Source organism: Aythya fuligula, chromosome 16, assembly GCF_009819795.1.
Source record: "Aythya fuligula isolate bAytFul2 chromosome 16, bAytFul2.pri, whole genome shotgun sequence".
Taxonomy (NCBI): Eukaryota; Metazoa; Chordata; class Aves; order Anseriformes; family Anatidae; genus Aythya; species Aythya fuligula.
Genome location: NC_045574.1, coordinates 7,630,030 through 7,654,704, shown reverse-complemented (window position 1 = coordinate 7,654,704; position 24,675 = coordinate 7,630,030). Strand labels below are relative to the sequence as shown.

The 24,675-nt window shown below is 46.2% G+C and overlaps 1 protein-coding gene across 1 annotated transcript; it reads left to right on the top strand.

Annotated features, from left to right (window-relative positions):
- On the top strand, positions 1–20,261 carry TMEM189 (transmembrane protein 189). The gene is made up of 6 exons (XM_032198406.1): positions 1–177; positions 3,063–3,182; positions 14,019–14,110; positions 15,243–15,387; positions 16,044–16,256; positions 19,322–20,261. The coding sequence occupies exons 1-6, from the start codon at positions 27–29 to the stop codon at positions 19,441–19,443; spliced, it is 843 nt and encodes a 280-aa protein (XP_032054297.1). The 5' UTR covers positions 1–26; the 3' UTR covers positions 19,444–20,261.
- The last annotated feature ends 4,414 nt before the right edge of the window (positions 20,262–24,675 follow it).

Sequence of the window (24,675 nt, the reverse complement as noted above, 5' to 3'; positions counted from 1 at the left end):
CCGGGGAGCGGCTCCGCGGCCGGGACATGGCGGCCGGCACCGGCACCAGCACCGGCACCGCCCCGCAGAGCCTCCAGCACGGGGAGCGCGAGCAGGAGGCCGAGCCCGAGGGCGGCAGCCGGCGGTGGGGAGCGCAGCACGCCGGGGCCCGGGAGCTGGCCGAGCTCTACTCGCCGGGTGAGGGGGCGCTGAGGGGGCTTGGGGGGGGGGCTGTGAGGGGGTTTGGGGGGCTGTGAGGGGATTTTGGGGTTGTCGGGGTTTGGGGGGTGCCGGGGTGGGTGCCCGGGGTGCTGCCCTGCCGGGAGCTGCCTCACGGGAGGCCGGGGAGGGGGCTCCAGCTGGGGTCTGCCTGTCACGTCCTCATTATTATCGCTGTATTATCGGCGTTATTGCTGCTACAAAGCCAGGTGAAGGGGGTCGGTCGCAAAGCAAGGGAACAACCGGAGCCTTCCCTTCAGGATATTCCCTAGGGGCCTTGGGGTGCCCGCAGGAGGGGCGTTGGGGTTTTGGTCGTGGTCTGACAGAGCCCAGCCCAGCAGGTAATTCTCTCAGCCCGTTTGTGAGGTGCAGGGTGTGAGGTTGGCCGTGAGCTGCTTCACGTGTGCAGGCTCAGGCACAGGGAGATGTCGCATTGCTCGGTGCCGTGTGCCCACGGTTCCCGGCAGGTCGGCCCAGCTCATGTGTTCAGAGTGATCAATGGGGCAGCAGGAACTCTGGCTTGCACAGAGCCAAGTAACGATAAGCAAACACGCGTTCGTTAATTCGTCAGTTCTCTAGGCTCTTCAGGGCAAGTCTGTGCCCATTCCGGCTTGTGTTGGTTACATCATCCGTGCCTTGAGAGAAGGAGCAGGGTGACCTTTTCCAGCCGTTGGTAGTGATCACTTCTCTGTAAAGCCCAGGAATCAGTCACCAATGTAACCTGCTCACTGTGCTCCTGCTCATAAGGAAAAGACTTCCCTCCCCAAGCAACCTGCTGCCCTCATGTTTACCTGCAGACTGAAGTTCCTGGGAAATCTGTGGAGCAGTGAGTGTAGGGGTGTCTAGCAGAAGTGACTTGTGGTAAGCTTTTAGATGTGTGTATTTTTCCTGTCATTACATAAATAACTTATGTAAACAGTGTCAGGACACGTTATGGCGGAAGCATGTGATGGTGAACTACTGAATTCTTGATAACACAGATTACATACAACCATGCAGAGCGAATGTGGCTCTGGAGTACTTCCACAGCCTCTCTGGGTGTGTACTTCCTGAGTTTGGCACCTTATCCCTTCCTGTGGGCCAAACATTTAAGTTTGAGTACTTTTTAAACATGAATTAGTGATCTTCTGGCCTTCAGGCCTTTGACTGCTTCATCTCCCGGTCTGTCCAGAGCCTGAGCTGTTTTTCTGGACTCGGGTGTCCTCGGATGGGTGGTCTTGGGATCCCCACGTTCAGAGTACGGGCGGTGTTTGAACAGACTGAACTCGTGGGACTTGCTGGTAAGGAGCCCAGCGCTTCCTTGCAGTTAGCTAATTGTTCCGTGAGGACCTACCCATTTAACTCCTCTAATCAGGGTGTGGTTTTCTTAGGCTGGAAGTGAGTGTTAATTAATTCTTCCTTTCATTACCCCAGGGATCTCTTTATAGAATCTCACGCATTGTGACCTGATGCTGTACTGAAATACACTTGTTCTTGTGTCTTACTGTTAGGATTCTCTCCTCTGCTGCTCCAGAGGACATGAGGTTCGGTATTCGTGCCCTTTCTAGAGCAGATCTCTGAACAGTAGGAGTCTTTGTTCAGGCTTCTTTAAAAGCCGCTGCTGTAGGCGCAGCGGGGATGATACCGGTCCTCTTGGATGTTCCCAGCCTCCCTCTTGTTCTGTGGTGTGGCGTTTGGAAGGAGAACTGCGAGCAGGCAGTAGGTCAGCGTAGCAGAGCAATGGGTTGGGAGCTCAGCTCCTGAACATGAGGTGCGGCCGTGCCAGGGCGTGCTCTCAGGGTGTGCTCTCAGCCTGTGCCGGCGGCTCGCCTCACGCCCAAGTGGCGCAGTGCGTGCGGTGCCGCAGGGGCAGCAGCAGCAGGAGGCTGCAGGAGCAGCTGCTCGGGGCAGCCACAGGCAAGAGGCGGCTGCACTGGCTGGCCCCAGCAGAAGGCAGAGCCTGACCCGGCTGGGCCGAGGTGGCAGCACAGATCTCACCCTGGGATTTAGCTGTTCACCTTCTGTTTCTGGTGCCTTAATCCACGTGGGTCTCACGTTGACTGGTCTCTTAATCTTAACATCAGTGCCTTGTGAGGATCTAGTGGTGATTAGCAGCAGAAAGCTGCCTCTCCGTCTGAATATTCAAAACGCTACCACATCCTGGTGTCTGTTCTTTTTTTAATCGGCATTAAATTAGGTTATTGTAGAGGTGCTAAGTAGTATGGAGGATTCGTGCCAGTTATTTCTCTCTATGTGTTCAGTGTCTTGTCATGACAGGACAGCTGAGAGGTTGTAGTTTGCTGTCTGAGAGCAGGAAGGCAAAGGCAAGACCGCAGGAGTTGAGGGTTAAATTAAGTAAGCTCCAGAAGTGTGCTTGCAGTGTTAGGAAAGCAATTCTACGGCCACCAAGATACAGGGTGATGCTTTTTGCTGTTAGTACCACAAGGTCTGAGATTTTGAACATCATGTCCCGTAAGGTGATTTAACTGCAGGGCTTCTGAGGCCAGAAGCCCTTGTTCCCAGATTCAGCTGTACCAGCAGCGCTGATATTGAGCACCACGCGAATTTGAAAGATGTGATGCAGAGGAGCTTTATGCCAGCAACCGCAGGGAAAGCAAACTAGGACAACATGAGTTGATGTCTGGTTTGTTGCTGTTATTTTGGGCAAGGGCAGAGGGGAAGGGGTTAGCAGTGGCTCAGGGAAGAGGAATGTCACTTGACAAACTACTCACACCTCTGATGAATAATAAGCCTCTGTTTCACTTCCCTGTCAGACCAATGGAGCAGGTCATCCAGGCAGTAGAACAGCTGTCTGTATTATTTCAAACTTCAAAATGTCCTCACAGATAAAAGTAAAACATGCTCTTTTCCTTCTTTTCCAACAGGGAAGAGGCTACAAGAATGGATCTCTGTCATCTTATGCTTCTCTCTGATCTGTTTCAATTTTTACAATCTTCTCTTCTACTTGCGACTGGAACACACGCCCTCCATTATTGTTGGGATATGTAAGTAAAAAGTGCTCGCTTTTGTCAACAAGGCAATATTCTCTCTTGTAATGCTGGAAACAAACATCTCATCTCTTATGCTTCACTTCCTACTGGAACAGGAGGGAGACAGTTGTGCACACGCAATAGTTCCTGCAAGTGTAAGGGCTCTTCAGAGGGAAAATAGCTGTCAAGGCTGTTGGAAACAACAATCTAATCCACAAAATTAGAAGAACTTCTTGGAAAGCAAAAGTTCAAGAGAAATCTTACAAAAGGTGTCTCAGGCATCAAACAGGCTTGATTTAGAAATAGAGAAATAGGTATTTGTAGCATTATGTTTTCACGTCAGGATGTGAATTTTGGCCTTTATCCTGAATGCTGACGTCTTTCCAGCAAGGTAGCTGGAAATTCCAGGTGCAGCTCTTGTGTAGTAAATGTGACTCTGGGGGTCTCATTACTTTGATTGGAAGTGGAGCCAAGCAAGCTCAGTCTCATATCTTTGCCTCAGATGTGTGGAGCTGTTTAAATTGCCTGGATCTTGGCAGTACAGTGCTGGTTCTTCTTGAATGACCCTTCAAGTATAGTGTAAGTTGCAAATGCTCTGCTGCTTCCTTGCAGCGACAGAGGTTATATCTTCATGTGGGATGACAGAAACATCGCTGTTCTTTGGCTCTCTGCTCGTGGATCTGTGATTGCTTTTCTTTGAATTTGGAGTTTGGTAACCAAGTTGTTCTTACCAGGATTGATACTTTGATTTAAATCAACTTCCCTCTTTCTGGGTGTTGGTTGGGGTGGGGAAGGGGAAGGAAGAACTTGTTTCTGCATCCAACCACGGACTTTCAGAAGTTATTAGGAAAGCAGTAATTGGCTTTTCTGCCTTACTAAAGGAAATGCTTAGCTTAGAATTAGGTGGCTATTAAATGGGTCTCTACAAAGTTCTTTACATCAACCAAAGTCTAAACATGCGCAGAACTTGAATGCTCTCTAACACTTGGAGCAAAAAGTACTGGTGTTTCTATGAGCTTCCTGTAATTAGCATAGTAATTAAATGCTTTTGCACAGAAACTTCCTGGAGAGTGAGCAGAAGAGAGGGCAGGGGAAGGGGCTGAGCTGCAGCTGTGGTTATCTGTGGCTGACTTGGTCTGTCGGGGATGTCCGGCCAGCTCCGGGTAGCTGGGTCAGCCTCCTCTAGGTGACAGTGCTCTGGGGGCAGAACTGTCACCGTCTGTAATGTAACCCTACTCATCTGCTGTCTGTGCCATGTGTATTTTTTTCTAAGTACTGGAAGGCTTTAGGGATTTCCTTGGAAAAGATACAGGGAGATAAACTGTGAGAGAAGCTCTGCAGACTGTGTCTATTGGCTACATATGTATGGGAGGGAACATGAGAAAAGATTTAAGTTTAGAAACTGGGAGTCAGCTCTGCAGCACATACCCTTTGTTATTGTCTGGTTTGGTGTGAGGGGAAGAAGAGAACAGTAACTTAGCACTTCACTGGACTTCCCGTATACCTGTGGTGCATACTGATGGCTATATTAACGTCTACCTTTGGATATATGCTGCTTACATGTTTTTATATGAAATGTGTCCTTAACTGGAAGGAGAATAAATCCATTAGGGCACCATATAAACTGCCTACAGGTGTTCAGCTTCTGAGCTTTACAATGAAAGCAATTTTTCTATGGACTGTGTGAGGCGTTGCATGTTTCAGAAGTGATAGTTGTTCACTATCACTGTTGTGTATTACTAATGATTAAAAAACACAGCAGATTCAAATATTGAAAGGTGCTGTGAGTTTTTGTCAAAGCTGAGAACTGCTAACACCTGCTGTCTGCTCAAGGTTGCTGGCTTTTACTCGGTTGTAAGGAGCAGCAGTGTCCTCCCACTATGGATTACACCAGCCCTCTTGCATAGCTTAGTCTTGCCTGCTCTGACTGATCAGGTGGAGGTGCTGAGAGGAACAGAGGTGAGCATGGCATGAGAACTGCTCCGTGCTGATGGGGGCAGATGTGGGAGAATCAGTAACGATTGCCAGCCTGGAGTGCGTGCAATCTGTTTGCAACTGGCTTTCATCTCAAAATTAATATTGATAAAAGCTCAAGTTCTCTGATATCCTGTTTACCGGTGTAACTGATAAAGCAGCCAATTCACTGATAATGTTATTTAAGCAGTAGTGAATGATTAAAGCAGCAGAATCTGGATTCTGTGCAAATAAAGCAGTGTGGAAATAACTGATAATATGTACAAAAATGAGTGCAATAAAATAAGGACTGTGCACACTGTTGGTTTTGCTGTCAATGTATTACTTCGTCAGGCGAAGCACGGCTGATGTCTCACTCACAGCGATGATTAGCTTTTATGAAGTTTTGTGAGACTTCTCTGTGCCACGGGTAATATAAAGGAATATTGCCACGGACGCTGTCAGGTGGCTTTCTGCTGAAAGCTTTCCTGATGCTTACCTTAGGATATTGACCTTTGAGTTGGGATCACAGACTAAACCTCCTGCTAATAAAGGAGCTTGAACCAGCTCTGTCTTGAGTTCACATCAGGTCTCTGTCTCTGGAGATTACAGTGATGTGAGAAATCCTGGGTGATCCCTGATCCGAGGCTGGCTCTGATCTGCTGCCGTGGCTGTTTGGATGGACTTTTGGAGGCCCGTGTGCTCCTGTGTAAATGCCTCCTTCCCGTTCAGAAGCAGGGAGCAGTGTGGACGTCCCGTGTCCCTAACTAGAGGCTGGTATCCTTGGTCCCAATGCCTTTACAAGCACGCAGCTGTAACGCGGTTATGCTGTAACTAACTAACTTAATCTGGAGATTGCTGGGACAAAGGTGGTCTGCTCCTCCTCCTGCTGCCTGCCTACAGGCACCCACTTCCTTGTGTGATGAGCGTGGCTTGCTCAGAAGCTCAGGCGACGTGCTGGGACTCCCGTGCTGATCCAGCTGCAGGTGCCTGGTGCAGCAGGCAGGCGCCAGCGCTGGGGTGCTGCTGCCCAGCTCTGGGAGCGGCTGTCTGTGCTGATAAAAGCTCTCATGGGGGAGAGGAAGAGGAACCCACGTGGTTCTCTCATCTCCTGCCGCTTCAGCAGGCGGGAGGCAGTTCCTTTCCCTTCGCGTGGTCACAGAAGTGTAGGCAGAGGATGGATGACTTTTCTGCTCCGTGTTCAATCCAGTCCCGCCCTATTCTGAATGCCTCCAGCTGCCGAGCAGTGAAAATTCCCCTCTGTGTGCAATCTGGCGGCTGTGCAGACTGGAGCCTGGTGCTCTGGCTGTGCAGATGTGTGTGGTTAACACCGGGGTGGGCCTGGCTGGGACGGCTGGCTGTGGTGGATGCTAGAGCCCCCCGTTTTCAGCTGTAACCCGACTGTCCCTGCAGCAGGACTGCATCCCAGCGCTACGGCCGAACCGCAGCAGCCTCAGCTGCTTCGTTAGAAGCTCAGCAGCTCCAGGAAGGCTGGTGTAGGTGGCCTTTGTGTGTAAGCACCAAAACAAATGAGATTACTCTTGAAAGCTCTTACACCTCCAGGCACGTTTGTGGTGTCGAGCATATTACTCAGCACACACAAGGCACGCGATACCTGCTGTGCTGATAGCAGCTAGAGAAAGGTGGGAAGTTGCCGCATGGATTCCCTTCCCTTCTTTCTCATCCTCATGACTTCCTGTAGGGTTTTAAAGCCTTTTTTTTTTTTTTTTTTTTTTTTTGCCACATTGGTTGCCTTGCATTTTATCTCCAGACATCTTATGTTCTTAATGGATCTTGTTTAATTGCAGCCCTATGAAAATTAGTTACTAGGCTTGTGTTACCTGTTCATATGCATAAAAGTCCCCCACATATGCTGATACATTTAGGGACATCCTGTGACACAGCACAAGGTAAAATGAGTCATTGCTGACTTGAGGGACAGTAAACTAATTCCTGTAAGGCTTTTATCGCGTTTCATTATTGCAGAAGTTGTGGGCTGGCCAGAGGGCACTTGCAGAAAGAAATCACTTGTTTCGTTTTCAAAACAGAAACCTTTGTCTCAAGCTTGAGCAGCTCTGCTGCAAAGCTGTACCTTGCTCAGCTGCATTGCAGAGCCGAGTGATGACCATGTAATGTGTGAAAGCTCTGGCACAGGGTGGAGGAAAAGCACTCCTAGGCACAGGCACTTCATGAAGTGAGCTGCTTTGCATAAGTATCAGCTGCTTTGATTCCTGCTGCCCTACAGCAGGAGGCAGAACCTTCTGGTACAATCTGATGTTAAGATGAGTTTCCATTTGAAATTTTGATTTAAAAGGTCTTTGAAATTACAGCAGGGAAACCACAGCTAATGAAGGAAAATTCTCTGTTGGGTGCTGGCCTGAGCAAGAGAAGTCCCCTAGGCACCTGCTGTCTTGTCCCATCTCAGTAACTGTACTTGTATGTTCTAAACTGTATCACCGTGTGAAGACAGACCCCACAAGTTGTCACTGAAGAGGTAAATCTTCGATTCAACCACTTGTTGTGTTTCCCCTGCACTGACACTGCCTGTTTGTACCGCACCATCTCCTGTTAACACACAATGCAGTGGAGGAACTGAGGAGCTCCAGGGCCTTCCTGCTCCGAAGGATCCTGGGGGCTGTCGGTCTCAGAAGTGGGGTTACGGGGCATACTTGGCCGATGATTTGGCACCAGCTACCTGTTCTCTGTGTAGTTTGGTGAGGGATGGACTCCCCCAGCGTGCTAGCAGCCGTTCCCAGCAGGACGGATGGAGGAGGTAACCTCGGGGGGGAGGTGAGCTGTTCCCCTGCTGGGTGCTGGGGACGTGGCCCCATCTGTGCTTCCCTGCTTGTGTGCACAGGACGTGTTACTGCTCTTTCTGTCAGCCACGGGGGCTGAGAGACAAAGGAAGCTGTGTTTGCTCGCTGTGTTGTCAGGGGCTCTCTTAAAGTTGCAGGGACTTCGGCTGGAGGATTTAACAACAGGTCTCAGCGGCCCTGGTTTGCTCCAGATAGTGCCTCTTTCAGCTCAAAACGCTGGCAGTGCCAGAGGGCTGCCCTCATGAAGGAGTGGGCTGTAGGGAATGCTGCCAGGAGTGGCCAGCTCGGTGAGTGCAGACCTCGAACACAAGCGGCGTTATCGCTGCTCACGTCCCCAGCCAGGCCAACGTGTAGGTGTTGGGTCTCCCGGGGGTGCGGGCTCCTGTACACAGAGCTGCCCGGTGCTCCTGAGAGCTGAGCGCACCCAGGTGGTTCCTGGGGGACTGTTAAGTGGGGGAAAGCAGAGAATTGGCTTGGTCATTCATACTAATGAAAGTATTGTTTGGGGTTTTTTTAGCGAGTGGAAATTTTGCTCTTGATTTTCATTTAGTAACCATTATTCTGTTCTCTTCGTTTTCTTCTGGAATGGCGTAATTGTTTTGGTTTTTTTTCTGAGCATGTGTCACCCACAATGGTGGTACTTGTTTAAAAACCTAGCGCTCAGGTAAAGTTGGCAGGATTTTGTTTAAATGTGCCAGCTGTTTTGCAAACTCTTCGTCAGCTGGAGAAACAGTAGGAATAGCTTGCTGAGCACTAACAGGCTGAGGGTAAAGACAAAAATAAAACCGGGCCGTTCCTGCTATTGAGTTTATCGGGCAGTGACTCTAGCCAAGTCATGCCTCTGGTAGATCAGCATTTGCTCCAGGATCTGCTGATGCTTGCCTTCAGGTTGGGCAGTACCCAGGTTCCTCGAGGCTCTCCTTTCGCTGGTAGCTTCTGGCAGCACCACAGGCTGTGTGGGTCCTGCCTCTGAGGCTCACGTTTGGATCCCTCTCAGCTGGAGGCAAGGTGAGGGATGTGTCCGTGCTCCTGGCGGTGATGCTGGGGGCAGTGGGCTCACTGAGCAGGGAGTACCTGGGAGAAGAAATGTTTTTTGTGTTAACATCCTTGCACAGTAAGGTTGTGTGACAGGCTGGGCTTTTCCTAGTCCCTGCAGTGTGCATATCACAGACACCGTTATTTGAAAATCCAGCTAAAATGTAACACAACTGTTATCTGTAGGTGGGTCTTTAGACCCTTCCTTTATTTCATAGTTGAGCTGTTCTCTGCTCCCTCACACCGATAGCTGTGCGTCTAACGGAATGGTTCTCCTATGACTTAACCAAAGTGATTACCTCTTCTCCTCTGGGCTGCCGTGCTCTGTGCTTGCCCACGTCAGGGATTTTCTTAGTGCCCTAACTTGCCATGGGATCAAACCCCTGCCTGCTCTGTGATAGCAGTGACTGCACTGCAGTAAAGCACTGACAGTGGGTGCAGATGATTCCAGTTTTATTTTTATAAGCATACATGTAACAAGTGGCTGATACTGCAGCATCTTGGTGTCCAGAAATCCCAAGATTTCTCTGTGGAGTTGGCCGCTCTGCCCTGGCTCAAGCGCTGTACTGTTCAACTACTTCCTAGTCACTGATTCCAAATGACTGTGCTTACTGATGTTTTATGTGACACTACTGTATAACTCTGTTGCAAACGTGTAGCATAGCTGATCTGCTGACACCTGGTGCCTGAAACACGCAGCTCTCTCTGGGCTTCCTTCTACCCTGCAAGCAGCCAGGCTGCAGGACGCGGGCTGCTCAGAAGAGATGCCCCTGTTGAGGTGGAAGCTCTCAGCCCTTAGGTTGGTGCTCCAGGAAAAGGAGGAGCAGGAGCTCTTCTGTGACGTGAGCTCCTGCACGTTGTGTGGTTTCTGAACCAACCGCAAGCAGCAGCGAAAACTCCTGCTCTCAATTCCGCACCTGGGTCAGCTGCACTTCAGCCCTGCCACGCTGTGCCAGCAGGTGCTGGGGCTGCTGTCTGAGTGCTTCTGCAGCCTCTGGCAGGTCCCCGTGGGGGTCAGGTGTGGGGCTGGGATCCTCAGCAGAGCCCCGAGGGTGCTGCTGTGCCTGTGCCAAGGGTCACAGGTACAGCATGGCTGGAGGAGAGCGGCCATCCTAGTACCTGCGTGCATCACTCCCAAAATGTCTGCAGCCGACACAAGCTTACTTGTACGCCTTTGCTCTCTCTCAGTGTAGGCCTCTCTCTGTTCTCCTGATTCAGCAGTCTGCTTGCACAGCCAAGAAATCCTGGTGTTCTCAGCGTGTCCTGCAGCCCACTTAAGTGCAGTGCCTTCTGTGTTTTCAGCATAGCTGCTTCTTCAGCAAGAAACCAGAGCTGGGCTGCTCCTCCGCGCCCCTGCCCAGCAGGTGGGAGTAAAGGAAGCGCTGTGCACAGAGCAGCAGTTCTATCACAGATCCTGCTTCTAGGAGCGTGTGAATCCACTGGCTGCAGTTCATATACGTACACTGTCAATAGCCTCTCTTCCTGACCTTATGATTAATTTATAACTCATGTTCAGGGTTGTCAGGCTATTGTACCTCACCCTCCCGAACCTGATGGCAGAGCATCAAGATCTGTACCACACTAGAGAAGTAACTGGACACCTGAACCTTGATTTTTTTCCCCTCATTTTTAACTTGGGGACAGTGCTGGGTGATGAGAATATTGAGACTAATTCCTTGCAGACAGGATGCAGTGTTACAGTGCTTGCCGTGTATAACCTGTGGTACAGTCTCTGCTCCCTTTTTACATCTCTTCACACATGACTGCTGAAGAAGCAGCAAGCCCCTCCGCGGTACGGCTGCAATACGGCTTGTGGTGGTTAGCTTTTCCAGGCTGCCATAGCGTAATGCACTGCTGCAGGCACCCTTCATTCTTTCCTCTGAGCTTTTAGCAGTTCACAACAAAGTAAGATGAAATGTCTATTGAACTGTCAGTATTTTGTCTCCACTCTTGTTGTTCCTCCTGCTGTTATTGCAGACTCTGAGGATAACGTGTGCTGGAGGCGCTGTGGGTTAACCGGGTGATTAGCTCAGCAAGAATGGTATTTGAGTTGTTGTAAAGCAGAGTGCTGCTTAGATATCTTCCCCCTGAATCAAGGCTATTTGCTCTTTCAGCTGCTAGATGCAGATCCAAAAGCTATTGTGCTCCACCCTGTCTCGCTGTAGCCTACCTGTGTGGTCTGAAATAAAACAAGCATACAGAATGTGCTGGTTCGAAAAACTAAGCTGTGTGCACCACAGTAAGGTGAGACAGAAAAATACCTTCTGTATACAGAAAGTGTCTCCTACTGTATTGAAGAGTTTGGGCCAATGGGATTGAATCCAGATGGATTCAGCAGTGAGGATCTAATTTCAACATGGAAGGAAATCGTTTGGGTGTAGCAGGTGCCGCAACAGTTGATCCTGATGTTTTTCTTCATTTTAAAAAAAATGACAGGGGTGGCAAAAGGCATGTAGAAGCGAGGAATTAGCTAAGCAAAAGGTAACCACGAGGAGGGGTACATCTGTACTGCATGCACTGTAGGAAACTGCTGTGTCCTGAAGCTTAAGAGCACTTGATCAATAGTAACAGAACAGCCTGGTCCTCATCTGTGCTCTGAAAAAATGCCTGCTCTTTAGCAATCCTGCTGATGTTAAAGAACCTCACCAAGCTGGGCTCTGGAGGCAGCTGACCTCAGTGCCCTGATGGAGCAGGAGGGTCAGGTGAAGCCCAGACTGTGGCCAATATAAATAAGTTGTGGGGCTTCAGGGAAAGATGCACATCAGTGGGTTTTTCTCAGATTGTTTTGAGTTGGTGAGAGGGGGGGGAGTAACAGGATGCCCTGCAGTCAGAGCAAGGTGAGCTGGTATGCCAACAACTCCTGATTTGGATTACAAGTGAGTTGGAAGTGCTCTGCCACCTGCATAGCAGGCAGAGGTGTACCTGCCCATTGCAGAAAGCCTCAGTCCTGTAATTGAGAAGCTGTGCTGGGAAAAGTCTGCAGAGAACCAAATGCTGGCCGGTGGAGGAGAAAGCCAGGAGCTCTGCTAGCTTCACAGCCCTCTGAAGAAGAGTTGGTAATGCAGTGGGAGCAAAACAACCCTCCCACATGGCACCTGGCCTTGCAGCTCCCTGCTGCTGCTGGTGCAAAGGCTGCTACAATAGGTGACCTTCCGAAACACCCTGGCTCTTGTAAACATCACTGGGGGGAACTGCAGAACGGCATTCCAGCCCTTCTGAGGTGGCCCTGTGACTACCTTGGTTTATGTGGATGGCTGTGGGCAGTTACCAGGCTTCTGGGAAGTGAACTGCGAGGCGTGCCAACTGTAAATGAATGTGCCTTGTGCTCTGAGTCAAAGGCAGTAGGGCATTGCTAGCTAAGCTGCTTTGAACACACCATCGTTGTGGTTCTGTTGCTGTGACTCATTTAACAAATGACTGCAAGTTCTGTGTGTAGCACTTGAATTGGCATGAGGTTTGTTTGATATCTGGGGAATTTGCACTGGGGTCAGACAGTATCAATTCCCAGGTGCGTATATAAAGGATTTGACTTCTAACCAGTAGCTGTGCTGAAATCTGGGTAGTGCTTCTGCTGTTTGCTTTTTGTAACCAGAGCTGCAGGTAAGAGGTGCGTGCTGCCTCGCCCTCTGAGAGTGTTAGTGCTGACCCCACAGGGAATCACCAGGTGGGCAGTGAACAGCCAGCTCTTGCTGTTCATGTGCTAACCTGAAAGGACAGCACTGCAGTGAAAAAGGATCCTGATTCGTAATCTGGTTGTTCTGCAAATGTGGGCCCCATTCAGGCAGTTAATCTCTATCCAAACCTTCTCGGAGCAAGACGTGCAGGCTCACGGTGCTGCCTCTGGATGCATGTGTTCTTTAGAGGGCAGCATCTGATCATCTTCAGTCCCTCAGGCATGGAGGTCCCAGGGCAGTGTCACTCTCTGTGCTGTGTTGCCATGTTCCCCCAGCCTCCCCATTAAAAGTAAGAGCATCTTCTCTGAATATTCTTCCTCAAAAGTGCAGTGAGCCTGGCAGGAGGGCTGATGCAGGAGGGCATCTCAAACTGCCGGAGGCTTTGTAGCTCCAGGTCTTGGGAACCTGACGGTAGGGTTTCTTCTACAGATGAAGAATGATAGGGTGCCTGTTAAACACCATCCAGCAGATCGGTGACTGACCGGGAAATGTACTGCTGTTCTGATCAAATAGCATCTACTATCCTTATTCCTAAAGGTCAGTGTTTCTCAGAAACTGGGATGAGAGATTATCCAGAACAGGAAGGCAAAAATGTGACTTTATTTGCCAGAACTGAAAATCTCCTTTACTTGACCACAGTTCTAAAGTTCTCGTGGTTGGCATCTAGAAAAATCTTGTTGCAGCAACCTCTATTGAATGGTGTATCTGAGTTCGTATGGACACATCACAAGTGTAGGCTGTTCCTTGCACAGAATTGTCAGTTTGGTTTCCAGGGCCTCTGCCTGTAGCATTGCGAGTGATATGGTCATAATGTTGTATGACATTCCAGTCTTATTTAGTCAACAGTCTTGCTGTACCAAGGAGTGGTTTCTTAATTGGTGCTTACGTAGAGTTACTGGAGTTCAGTGTTCCTTGCTTACAGACGTAAGGGACCCAGGGAGAGGAAGGGTCTGCAGATTAGAAATATCTCTTGGGGTAGCTTTAACAGATGTCCTGTAGCCAAGTAATCCGTTAAACACCATGAAAGAAGATGGGCATGTCCAGGGAGAAGGTGCGTCTAAAATAAGATCTAAGTGACTTAATTTTATTAGTATTTTGTGTACCAGCAATTGCAAAGATTTCTGAGCTGTTCTGTAGAGGAGTGGTCAAATACAAAGTCTTGGTGTAGCTATAGTGAAGATAGTGTCCAAATAGTGTCTCGTTAACCATTACTGCTAGCTGGTTGATCCTAGTCAGATAAAAGTTTACAGCCACATAAGATCTGCCCAAAGTTAGAGGTAGGTAAGCAAATAAACTTCTAAAATGAATAGAAAATGTGAATGCTAGTGGAAAATGCTTTTGTGTATCTAACTGTATGTGTCTCTTCATTCAAGTTGCAGGAGTTATTACTGCTGACTTCCTATCAGGATTATTTCACTGGGGAGCAGATACCTGGGGATCTGTGGAGCTACCAATAGTTGGAAAGGTTTGAGATTCTTATCCTTAAGCTTGAAAAAAAATTAATGACATGCTTTTCTGAAACTCTTCTAGTGTACTCAGCTGTTAGACAGGTACTTTTCTTGTAGTCTTGCCAGTGTAACCAGCTCTTCCACCCAGTACCCTCCTCCTCTTAAGTGGCACTTGGTACAGTGCTCCCAGGGCTGTGTTTACACTTGACCTAGGTGACATGTGCAAGGTGACACTGTTCTGTTTATCGCCCTGATTAGGGTTTGCACACAGTTTTGCAATACCAATGTTCACAGGCCTTCCCGACAGACGGTGGGCACAGCCAGTTACACACCAGCGTAGAAACCTCACTAGAGACAAGACTTGTGTAGAGCTTCCGAAAGGCTAATAAATGCCAAGAAGTGTGGAATTTACCTGGCCTGCTTCATCGGGAGTCTATTCCTGGAGCTAAATTCTCTAAAACCTCTGAAAATACAAAGAAGCTTTAGCAAGAAACTTTCTAGTTCTGTGTGCACCTGCACCTTGTTGTGAATGTAATAGTGTTAGAATGGTGATGACTGAATATTGAGATTTGAGGTGTATTATACATCTGTGGCTACAAATGCTGGATGCTTAGATGAGATTGCACTGACTTCTATAATAAGCTGCAGTCTGTTTGTTTTTTTTTTAAATAAATTTCTTTATAGCTACTATTAATTACTCCTCACAGTGCAATATTAGAAGGATCTCTGTTTTCAAAAAATATGTGGGATATTTCTTGTAATTATCCAGAAATGAATGAACCAGCTCAGCAAAATTAAGCCTGTTGGGTTTAGGTTTATTTTTATTTACCTTCAGTAGATTTGGTAGTCCTTGAATGTCTGTATCTGTGGACCATAGTTCAAGGGGGAAAAAAAAAGGCACTACAGGAAGCTATGCACTAAATAAACAACAGAGTTCAGCCCGCTCAGGATACCTTTGCGTAGACTGTACATGATGCATGTGTTGAAGGCAAATAACTACGCATACTTCACTGTCCCTTGCCTACTTAACAGATTTGCTCTTTCCTCTCTGAGATTGTATAATTCAGGTGCTATTTCTAGTTTTTCTATTCTTCTTTCCCATGATAACTCCTGAGTTACAGTGTCATGTTTATCAATTTGTTTTCTCAGGCTTTCATTAGACCCTTCAGAGAACATCATATTGACCCTACAGCAATTACCAGGCATGATTTCATAGAGACTAACGGAGACAACTGCTTTATGACGCTAGTCCCATTGGCAAACATGGCATACAAATTTGTTTCTTTTTCCCCAGGTAAGCTGTTACTCATAACTTCTGTGAATTTAGGATTTTTTGATATATAAATGAGCAGTTCTTAATATGAGGATAAAAGAAGCCAATGTATGGGAAATGACTAGTACTAGCTCTTGGAAGCGTGATGCTCCCTGGTGGAGGGAAGGGAAATTTTTTCTTGAAAGGGGAGCAAACTGTTTCTTCCAGCCCAGCAGTGAGTCTGGCTGAGGAATCTTTTAAGGAAGCATTAGAAGTAAATGTACTTTCTACAAAAGGAATCAAACTGCACACAAGGAAATTCATTGTTCTAAACATTATAAAAATGCTTCATCTGTGCATAAATAACTTTATTTGCACACTAGAAGGGCAAGAATTAAAGGGTGAATTTAAATGTATGGATAGGAAATTCAGACTTTAGGTTCCTGTTTGTGGTGAGTTGGCAGATGTTGGCGCATCCTGGTCTGTCTTGTGACATTCTGAAGTTGCTTATGGTGCACTGCTCTTGTGACACTAGTGCTAAAGCAACTTCGTTGAGGCCCTTGTTAGTTCCTGTAGCAGCAGCCAGGTCTTGGCAAAATGTGTTTTTTTGTTGTTTTTTTTTTTTTTTTGTTTTGTTTTTTTAGTAGAAATTCACATTTTTGTAAGAAGTACTTAAAGATATAAACCTTGTTTTGCAGAAGCATTATATGAAACATGTCCTTGGGAGTGTTATGTCTTTGCCCTCATCATCTTCATCACCATGACGAACCAGATTCACAAGTGGTCTCACACATACTTTGGTCTTCCACGCTGGGTCATATTTCTACAGGACTGGCATATTATCCTGCCACGGAAACACCACAGGATCCACCATGTGTCGCCTCATGAGACGTACTTCTGCATTACAACTGGTACTGTCATCAGGTTCATAGCTGCTCTTATAGTCTAGTACCATTCACCTGGCAAGATGTAATTTAGTGACAGTCTATTAAATACAGAAAGACATTGAGACATTGTGAAGCTAACTGTACTCTTAAGTTTTGCTAAAGTTATATAAAGCTGTAGTTTTTGCATTAAAAACGTGTGAGGAAAATTCATAATTAGGCACAGGGTAACTTTCAGTGGGGTAGGCAGTGGTACTGAGGTCTAATTGCTTACTATCTTGGGAATCTTATGCTAGCGATGCATTTTGCTCATAAAAGTGTTAACGCAGGTGGTGGGCCTTCTTACACATGGAGCATCGTAGCACCTGCAAGTGTGGCTTACCTTGAATGCTTGCTTCTGAGGCAAAGCTTCTGGACTTCTAGCATTCATTCATTGTGATTTGGGGCAGAGGAGAAGACAGACTTGAAGAGGATAAGACAGACTCGAGGAAACCGGCTTTAGGTTCTTCTTATGTCTATACTCCATTTTACACCCACTGTACAGGCTGGGGTACTCAGTCACCAGTGTTGCACAATCCTGAATAAGTTACCAAGTTAATTGAATGACTCGATATAAGCTGCTCTGGTTCTAGATTCTATCATTGGCTTTGGCAAAGAGTTTGTCAGTTCTGAAATCTCTACCAAGAAACCAATCTAGTTCTTACAGCCAGAATGTCATGTAAAAGCATTGTACAATTAAGTCTGACTTGACAGATCATGGCAAAAATCTTGTCACTGTAAGAGCTTTTATTCAGTTCTCCTGTTTTGAAGTGGTCCAGGTAGAACACTGCAAGTTGATGCTTGACCATTTAGTGTTATTCTTTAGTTGCTTTTGTGTTCTTACCTACAAAAAGTTCTTCTGTTCAGTCAGTGCTTTCTGCAAGTGTTCATACCATGCTGATCTGCCATAAGATGGCACGACAGGTTGTATGCTTGCAGTCTTCCAGTGGAGCAGTGTGTCTGCAGCCCTAGTTCTTCTAGGGCAGAAGCGAGGGAGAGGACAAATATGCAAGCATGTGCTATTTAAAATCGTGTCTTTGCTTCATAAAACATGGCCATTAACTGTAATGCACCTGTTAGTGGCTAAGTGCAGAGCACATATAAGAAAAGACTGCCAAGCCCAACGAGTGTCAGAGCTGACCTGTGCATGTAAAGGTCTGCCACTGCGCCACTGCCAGGGAAGGGGTCAGGTAACAGAACTCTTTGGTGATCCGACTGCTAAAGCCTTTGGACTGCCTCCCATTTTTAGACACTGGGAAGAAGGAGCCTGCACCTTGAGGGTCTGTGCCTGTGCTAATGAGAATTACATGAAACGACTTCCTAAAAGGCATCAGCATAGAGTGAGTTGAGCGGGGCTGCAGTAACACATGTGCACAAGGAAAAGTCATATCCAGCTACAGGAGGTGGCTGAAAACAGCACCCGTTCCGATGGATCGTTAAGGCTATAATTATGTCTGGTTGGGAAGGATAGCTGTATAGAAATAGGTTGCTTTTCAGCAGTGGATATCCTGAATGTTCTTTCATTTTAGTGTTTATCAGATAAGTGCGTAGCCCAAGGCTTCAGCAAGACGCGCATTCCTTCTGCTGCCCTTGTCCCTGCTGCACGAGTGCTGCTTGGGTCTGGCAGAGCTGGTTCTGCAGCAGCTTTTCTGTGTCCCAAACTGGCTCATAGTACCCTGCACTTGAGCTATCTATCCTCTAGCGTGAACTGCCACTGCTAGCTTACTGTTTCCATTGTGGTAACAAAAGCTCCTTCATTCCTGCCTTGCCTTTGCTTTTTTCTTTTTTCCAGGACCGTATATGAAATAAAGTATAATGTGTGTATTTACAGAGCAGCTCTGTAAGGGTGGGATAACAGAACCCAATGCATATCCGTTTCTTCCTGGCTGTAGAGAAATGTCTACAGGAGAATAATACTTCCCAGTGCTGATTTTTTTTTGTAGCCATTGCAATATTTAATAAGAGGCCTAAAGTTACTATAATAATACATTGTAATAAAACCCTGTGAAGTTGCTTCTTTGTGCACTCTGCAGCCAATTATTTGTGGTTAGGTTGGCTTCAAAACACAGTATCAGAAAAGTGAGTTAGCTAATGTACTAATTAATATCCCAAAAGTGAGATGTAAAGCCCTTCTGAATTCAGCATGAGGCCTATTAAGCCTGTATGACTTCCAGGCTTCCAGTCTGTATAACAAAACACTTCTACAGAGCATTCAAAATATGCTAAATTTGTAGGCTAGGAGAGGTACATTTAAACTCTTGCTGCATGGAATGGAGGATGATGTTTACTGTTATTTTTACATAAAATGGTAGAAACTGGTCCCGTATCAACTGTTAACAGAGGCTGTTACAGGGAAGCAGAAGTGGTAGCTGAGCTGCACGCTTTCAGGTGTGTGCTGCTAGCAGGGCTGCCCTCTTAATCCAGGAAACAACCACCTTCAGTGTCATTAAGTGCAGCATGGTACTACAGCAAGACCTCCCCATCACAGGCTTCATTAGCAATCACTTACGCAGACTTAAAAAGTACTGTGCCCTCTCTTGGTAAAACTAAAGTATGAAAATTTTAAAATAGAAAACTGATATTGGAACTGTCAAAACTTGAGGTTTTATTTAAGGAAGAAGTTGGTTTACTTCACTGAGCCTTATTGTTTAGGTTGCAAACTGCAACCTCAGTTTTTCTAGGAAGTGTAGCATTGATAATGTACTTCAGTACTATGTTGTGCACTTTTTTTCCTGCTGTACTAGTTAATGAGAAACATGGGGAAAAGCCAAGCTGGCTTTGGTGATTGGGGGGAGGAATAGCTAAAATTGTTGAGTTGTTCTTTTGTTTGAATTTCAACACTAAATCTAAGGTGCTACTGATATAACTGTCTTGTTTGTAACACATCCCTTCAACTTGGTTTCTTCTCTGACAGCTGTTCAATGGCTGTAGAGTAGTCCCCTTAACTAGTCACATTTCTGTTGTGTTTAAAATAAAGAATATTAAATATTGCAATACATTGAACTTTGGATGCTATGATGAACTAATCTTTTTTTCCCTTTGATATCATTTAGGTTGGCTGAACTATCCGTTAGAGAAGATAGGATTCTGGAGATGTTTGGAGAACATTATCCAAGGACTTACGGGGGAGAAGCCAAGAGCAGATGACATGAAATGGGCTCAGAAAATTAAATAACTTTTGCCAGCCTTCTGCAGTCCTTATCTTTGTTGCCAATGTTTTTTGTTTTTTGTTTTTTTTTAAAAAGCCATCAGCCAAACTCAAGACCTGCAAAGAAATAAGACTCTAAAGCACAAACTAAAAAGTGCTAACAGACTGTAATTAAAAGAACTAATTCTTAAAACAATACTTGAAATGAAGATGATTACTCTTACTGAGCACCTTTGTTTAGCCATGTCGCTTACATCTTAGAAAATACTTCATCACTGTATTTCATAAAGCTGTCAGGCAAGCCAGAAGGCAAGACAGTCACTCCATTGGTACGTGGTGGCATTGTAAACGTGTTGTATCAACATTATTTAACACTTCAGAAATAGCTTGTTGCCTAAGACCTATGGGAGAATGGTGACAACAGTTTGTCACTTCACGTTTGAGTCCAAATACACTGCATGAAAACAGTGTGTCAGTACTGGAAGCCTATAAAACCATCACTGTTCAATGCACTTAGTGTTTGGCAACCTTATAGTTTCATCTTCACTAGTAAGTAAAACTAACTGATGTAATGTGGAACAGACTTTGAGAATCCCACTCCACCAGTGGGCCACGAATCCTCAAGTGTCTTCAGTTTCCCTTAATGTAAAATTATTCTACTCTCTACGTGGAATTGAGCAAACCGTTTCTGCATAAGCCTTCAACTGTACCTTAAGAAGCCTCTGCAGAGGGGGAGGGCACCCAGTACAACACTTGCTCGCATTTGTTTGTGTGGAGTGCTCACTGATGAGCTTTCTATTAAGTGTTTCCTACCCTGACAATAAATGTTTAAAATAGTTATAGCATTGGGCACATTGCAAATAGCTGTATTCAAGAGCTCAAGGTATCAAACTTGTAATGTTAGAAGGGAAATGTCAATGACTGGTGTTTTGTTCTTTTTTTTTTTTTTTTTTTAAGGTGCTTGCTTGTTTCTGTAAATAATATAAAGCCTTAATCTCTTCTGGTGTAATGGAATAATATTTTAATGTGATGTTTGAATGTATATAATATATTTATAACAAAGCAGTTGGATAATACTAATCATGTCTGTCTTGTTGCTCTTCATTCATATATTCTCGGTGTTTAATACAAAATCTTGTTGCTATTCCAGGCAGCTGAATATTTTTCAGCCTGCTAGGTCTTGTTTAGGTTGACGTGGTTATTTCTTCAGTTCAGTAGGACCTTGACCCTATGCTTCTCCAGACTTCAGCACCTTTCCAGAAGTGCAACTAACTGCAACAGCATTGGATGACAAGGAAGAGCTCTGCTGCATTGGGGGGGGGAAATGTTCCCTTAGGAAATTCTGAAGCGTTTACATCCAAACATCCAATAGACACTTAAGTGGATGTAATTTGCATCTTGTTTCCTTTCTAAATGAAAGCGTAATGAAGGTCAAGCCTAAGACTAGTTGTAAACTATTACATTCAAACTGTACTTCCTTGAAGTGCCTGGTATAGAAGGGTTTAAGTTCTAGGTTCAGAATAACCTTGTTCTCAGTTTTTAAATATCTGTTTCCAATGATGGATCACGTTTTAAAGGGTTGGGACTTGGCACCTCTCCTTCAGTTGAGTCTGCTCAATACTGATGGGCCTGAGCTGGCTTCTACAAATTAAAATTGCAGTTGGCACCGTGGTTACCAAGTGTTTAATATGTTTAATGATTCAGACCCTTAGGGAGAACTTTTTACCATTCCATGAAAATGTCTCCAGTTACCATAGTCAATATTGTGCATCCACCCACATTGGACAGTAAAGAATGCTTCTACTTTCGTAAGCATTTAGCTGTACACCTGTACCATTATGAGGCCAAGCAGGAGAGTGGTGCTCTGCTCTCAGAGGCATTGAAGAAGTATGGAGGAGAGAGATTTTGGGGAGGAGCAGACAAAAAATGAGGTGGTGGTGAATGAGGTTATGCCACCCTTCTAGTACAGGGCTAGTGGGCCAATGGAGGCATCCCCATACATGGGCTGATGATAATTTTATTTATTTATTTATTTATTTTTTAAGAAAAAAAAAATCTTTGTAACAGTAGTTTGTTAATTTGCCTTGCCACAGATGTTACTGAGTAGATGGTTTCTTTGTTTACTTCTGTTTTGAAAACATTCAAAATTTTTGTATAAAAAAAGGAAGCAATCTTCATTTTGGACTTAATTTTACCTTAGTTTTTGGACCTGCTAACAAACTTTTTTATAAGAAAGGTTTAGTTTTCTCTGAGTACAAACCTAGGTAAAATATTACTTGGGAGTCATTTAATACAGTAAATCTTGTAATAGAGTTTTTCTTGTTTGGTTGGATTTGGGTGTGTGGTTTGCTGTTTTTTTATTGTTTGGTTTGTTTATTTTCCAGTAAAACCTGGAATGCATCCATTGTTCCAGAAAAGTAAAATATGAATTATCAACCATGCCTGTAAGCATTTGCCACATGGTATGAAGACATTGGAGTTGGCTGCTCTCCTGGTACCTGCCTACAGCCACAGAGAGCTTAACCAACCTCCTCAAGGTCATTAGCAGCAGATCTGTGGGTTTCAGCTGAAATCAGGTGTGGGCCTGAGATCTTTCATGAGATGGCACAGAGGATCTTGAAAGGCTGTTGTTGTCACCATGGTGGTCATGCCACCATATCTGTAGTGATGTGCAGAGAATTCTGCACTGTCTCCAGCATCTGGTCCTGCTCCAACACAGAGCTGTCATAAGGTGGGATGAGCCCTAGAGAAAGATGTCCCACAGTCATCTCAGTCAGGGTATTGCGATGATTGTCAAAGTGAGAGCCCCAGGAAAGGCCTGAACACCAGGGTCAGATGCTCAACATTTTTGAAAGGTAGGTATTTTTAGTTATTTCCTGAACCACCACCCACTTCTGAAAACTTCTGGTCTTTGCTCGTTGTCCTTGGAAATGAATCCATGAGCTAGCTCATAAGAGATTTAGGTGCAATTTGGTCAGACAAATCTTTAGGAGTGTTTAAGTTCTTGCAGCAAATCCAACCTCCCAGGATGCATTTAAATTTGCCTTAGTCATGCCTTTACACAGCCCTAGCTTATAGTCTCTATATGTAACAGCTACATAGGCAGGTACAGGGCTGTAAGTGGAAAAGGAGACTGCACAGGTTATGGTGAGAAGTTCTGGTATTAGAGCTGAAAACCTGTTAAGCCATTTGCAGGTACTGTGGGAGAGAGATGCTGATTAGGCAGTGTAGGAACTGGAGTGAAATGGTTGCATTTCAGCCCTGCACTCAAACACTTGGACAGGGAGCGCTGTGAAGGCGAGTCAGAAACTGGCCCAGACCTTGCATATCCCATGCCCTCTCTGGGATAAGATATCCCTGATAAGATATATAAGGGTTGAGGTATATCTGGGAAAGATATATTTGGATAAAATATCCCTGATAAGATATATCAGGATAAAGGAGGAGTTGGTTGATGAGGATTGGGTTAAGGACCAATTAAGCAAACTGGACATCCATAAATCGATGGGTCCTGGTGGAATGCACCCGCAGGTGCTGAGGAAGCTGGCAGAAGTCATTGCTAGGCCACTCTCCATCATCTTTGGTAAGTCATGGGCATCAGGAGAAGTGGCTGCGGACTGGAGACTATCATGTCAGAGCATCCTCAGGTCATAGAATCATAGACTCATAGAACGGTTTGGGTTGGAAGGGTCTTTAAAGCCCACCCAGCACCTCTCCTTGTTGGCTCCTCTGCCACTTGGAGAAGGAAGTTATCAATGCATTGCAGGAACCTCCTGGATTGCTATGCCCTGCTGTGCTGTCCTTCCAACAGATATTGGGGTGGTCCTCCATAAGGACCAGGGGTTGTGAACATGAGGCTGCTTCTATCTATAGAGGGCCTCATCTGCTTGATCTGTGGTAGACTCCCACTATAGTGTCCCCTGTCCCTGCCCTGCCTTTATTCCTGACCTATAAGCTCTCAATAAGCTCCTCATCCATCCCCAGGTGGAGCTCCATGCACTCCATCTGCTCATCAACATAGAGGACAACACCCCATCAATCATCACCCCTGTCTGTCCTTTCTAAAGAGCTTGTATACTTCCAACACTTCAGTCATAAGAGCCATCCCACCACATCTCCATAATGCCAATGAGGTTGTAGCCCTGCAGGTGTGTGTACGCCTCTAATTCCTCTTGTTTATTTCTCATGCTGCGTGCATTTGCATAGAGTCATTTAAGTTGGGCCTTCAATGAGGCTTTCTGGCTGGAATTTCTTTGTGCTGTTTTTCAGGTGCTCTTCTCTGTACCTGTGGTCCTTTTCCAGGCTCTGGGCATCTACTGCTGCCACTGGCATCAAACTGGGAGGAGTGGGATGGATTGAGGTTCCTCTTGCCCAGCAACTTTAGCCCTCTCTCACCAGCTTATCAAGCCTGTGACCAAAGATGCTCTTCCTCTCTTCTGACAGATGGACTCCCTCAGCTCCCAGCAGACCAGGTTTCTCAAAGTAAGTGGCATGGTAGCCGAAACCCTGCCTGTGCCACCAGTCCTGTGACCATCTGTTTCACCAGATTCAACTGGTCCTTTCAATCCCCTTTCCTTTGACTGTGAGGACTGATGAAAAAATATCTGCACTCCACAGTCCCTAACTGCTGCTCCCAGGGCTCTGTAATCCTTCTTGATACTCCTCAGGCTGTTTCTGGCTGCATCATTGGTGCCCACGTGAAACAACAGCAGCAGATGTCAGTGGGCATCAGCAGCAGGACAGTCAGTGGACTGTACTAGGCTTGGTAGTCTCGGTGTCATCCCCCAATACAAGCCTCCAGTAAGCAACACCTCTTTTTAGAGAGTGCATCAATTCAGCAAACGGGTGCCTCTGTACCTCTGAGGAGAGCCATCTAATACTATCACCTGCCAGCTTTTCTTAGTTGTGCTGGCTATTACATGGGGAGCAGATTGGCTGCCTTACTCAGCTCCAGCGTCTCTCCTAATTTGACAGGCCTTTCCTTTTCACTCTGCAGAGCAGTGAAGGGGTTCTGTAAGGGCACTTCATGCTGTAGGGAAAGTCTCCTCTTCCTGCTGGTGCCTGTTATTACAAGCTTCCATCATTCTGCATTATTGGCTCCCCTCCCTTCTGTGTGTACTCGTGGGGGAGTTTTTGGCTGTTTGGCCGTGGGCTGTAGGGCCACTGCAGGCTGCACTTGGAACCAGCTAACTTGTTCTCAGCCTTTCTGATCCTGCACAGCTTTCCCACTGCCGCCTGCAGCTCAGCCACCTGCTGCAA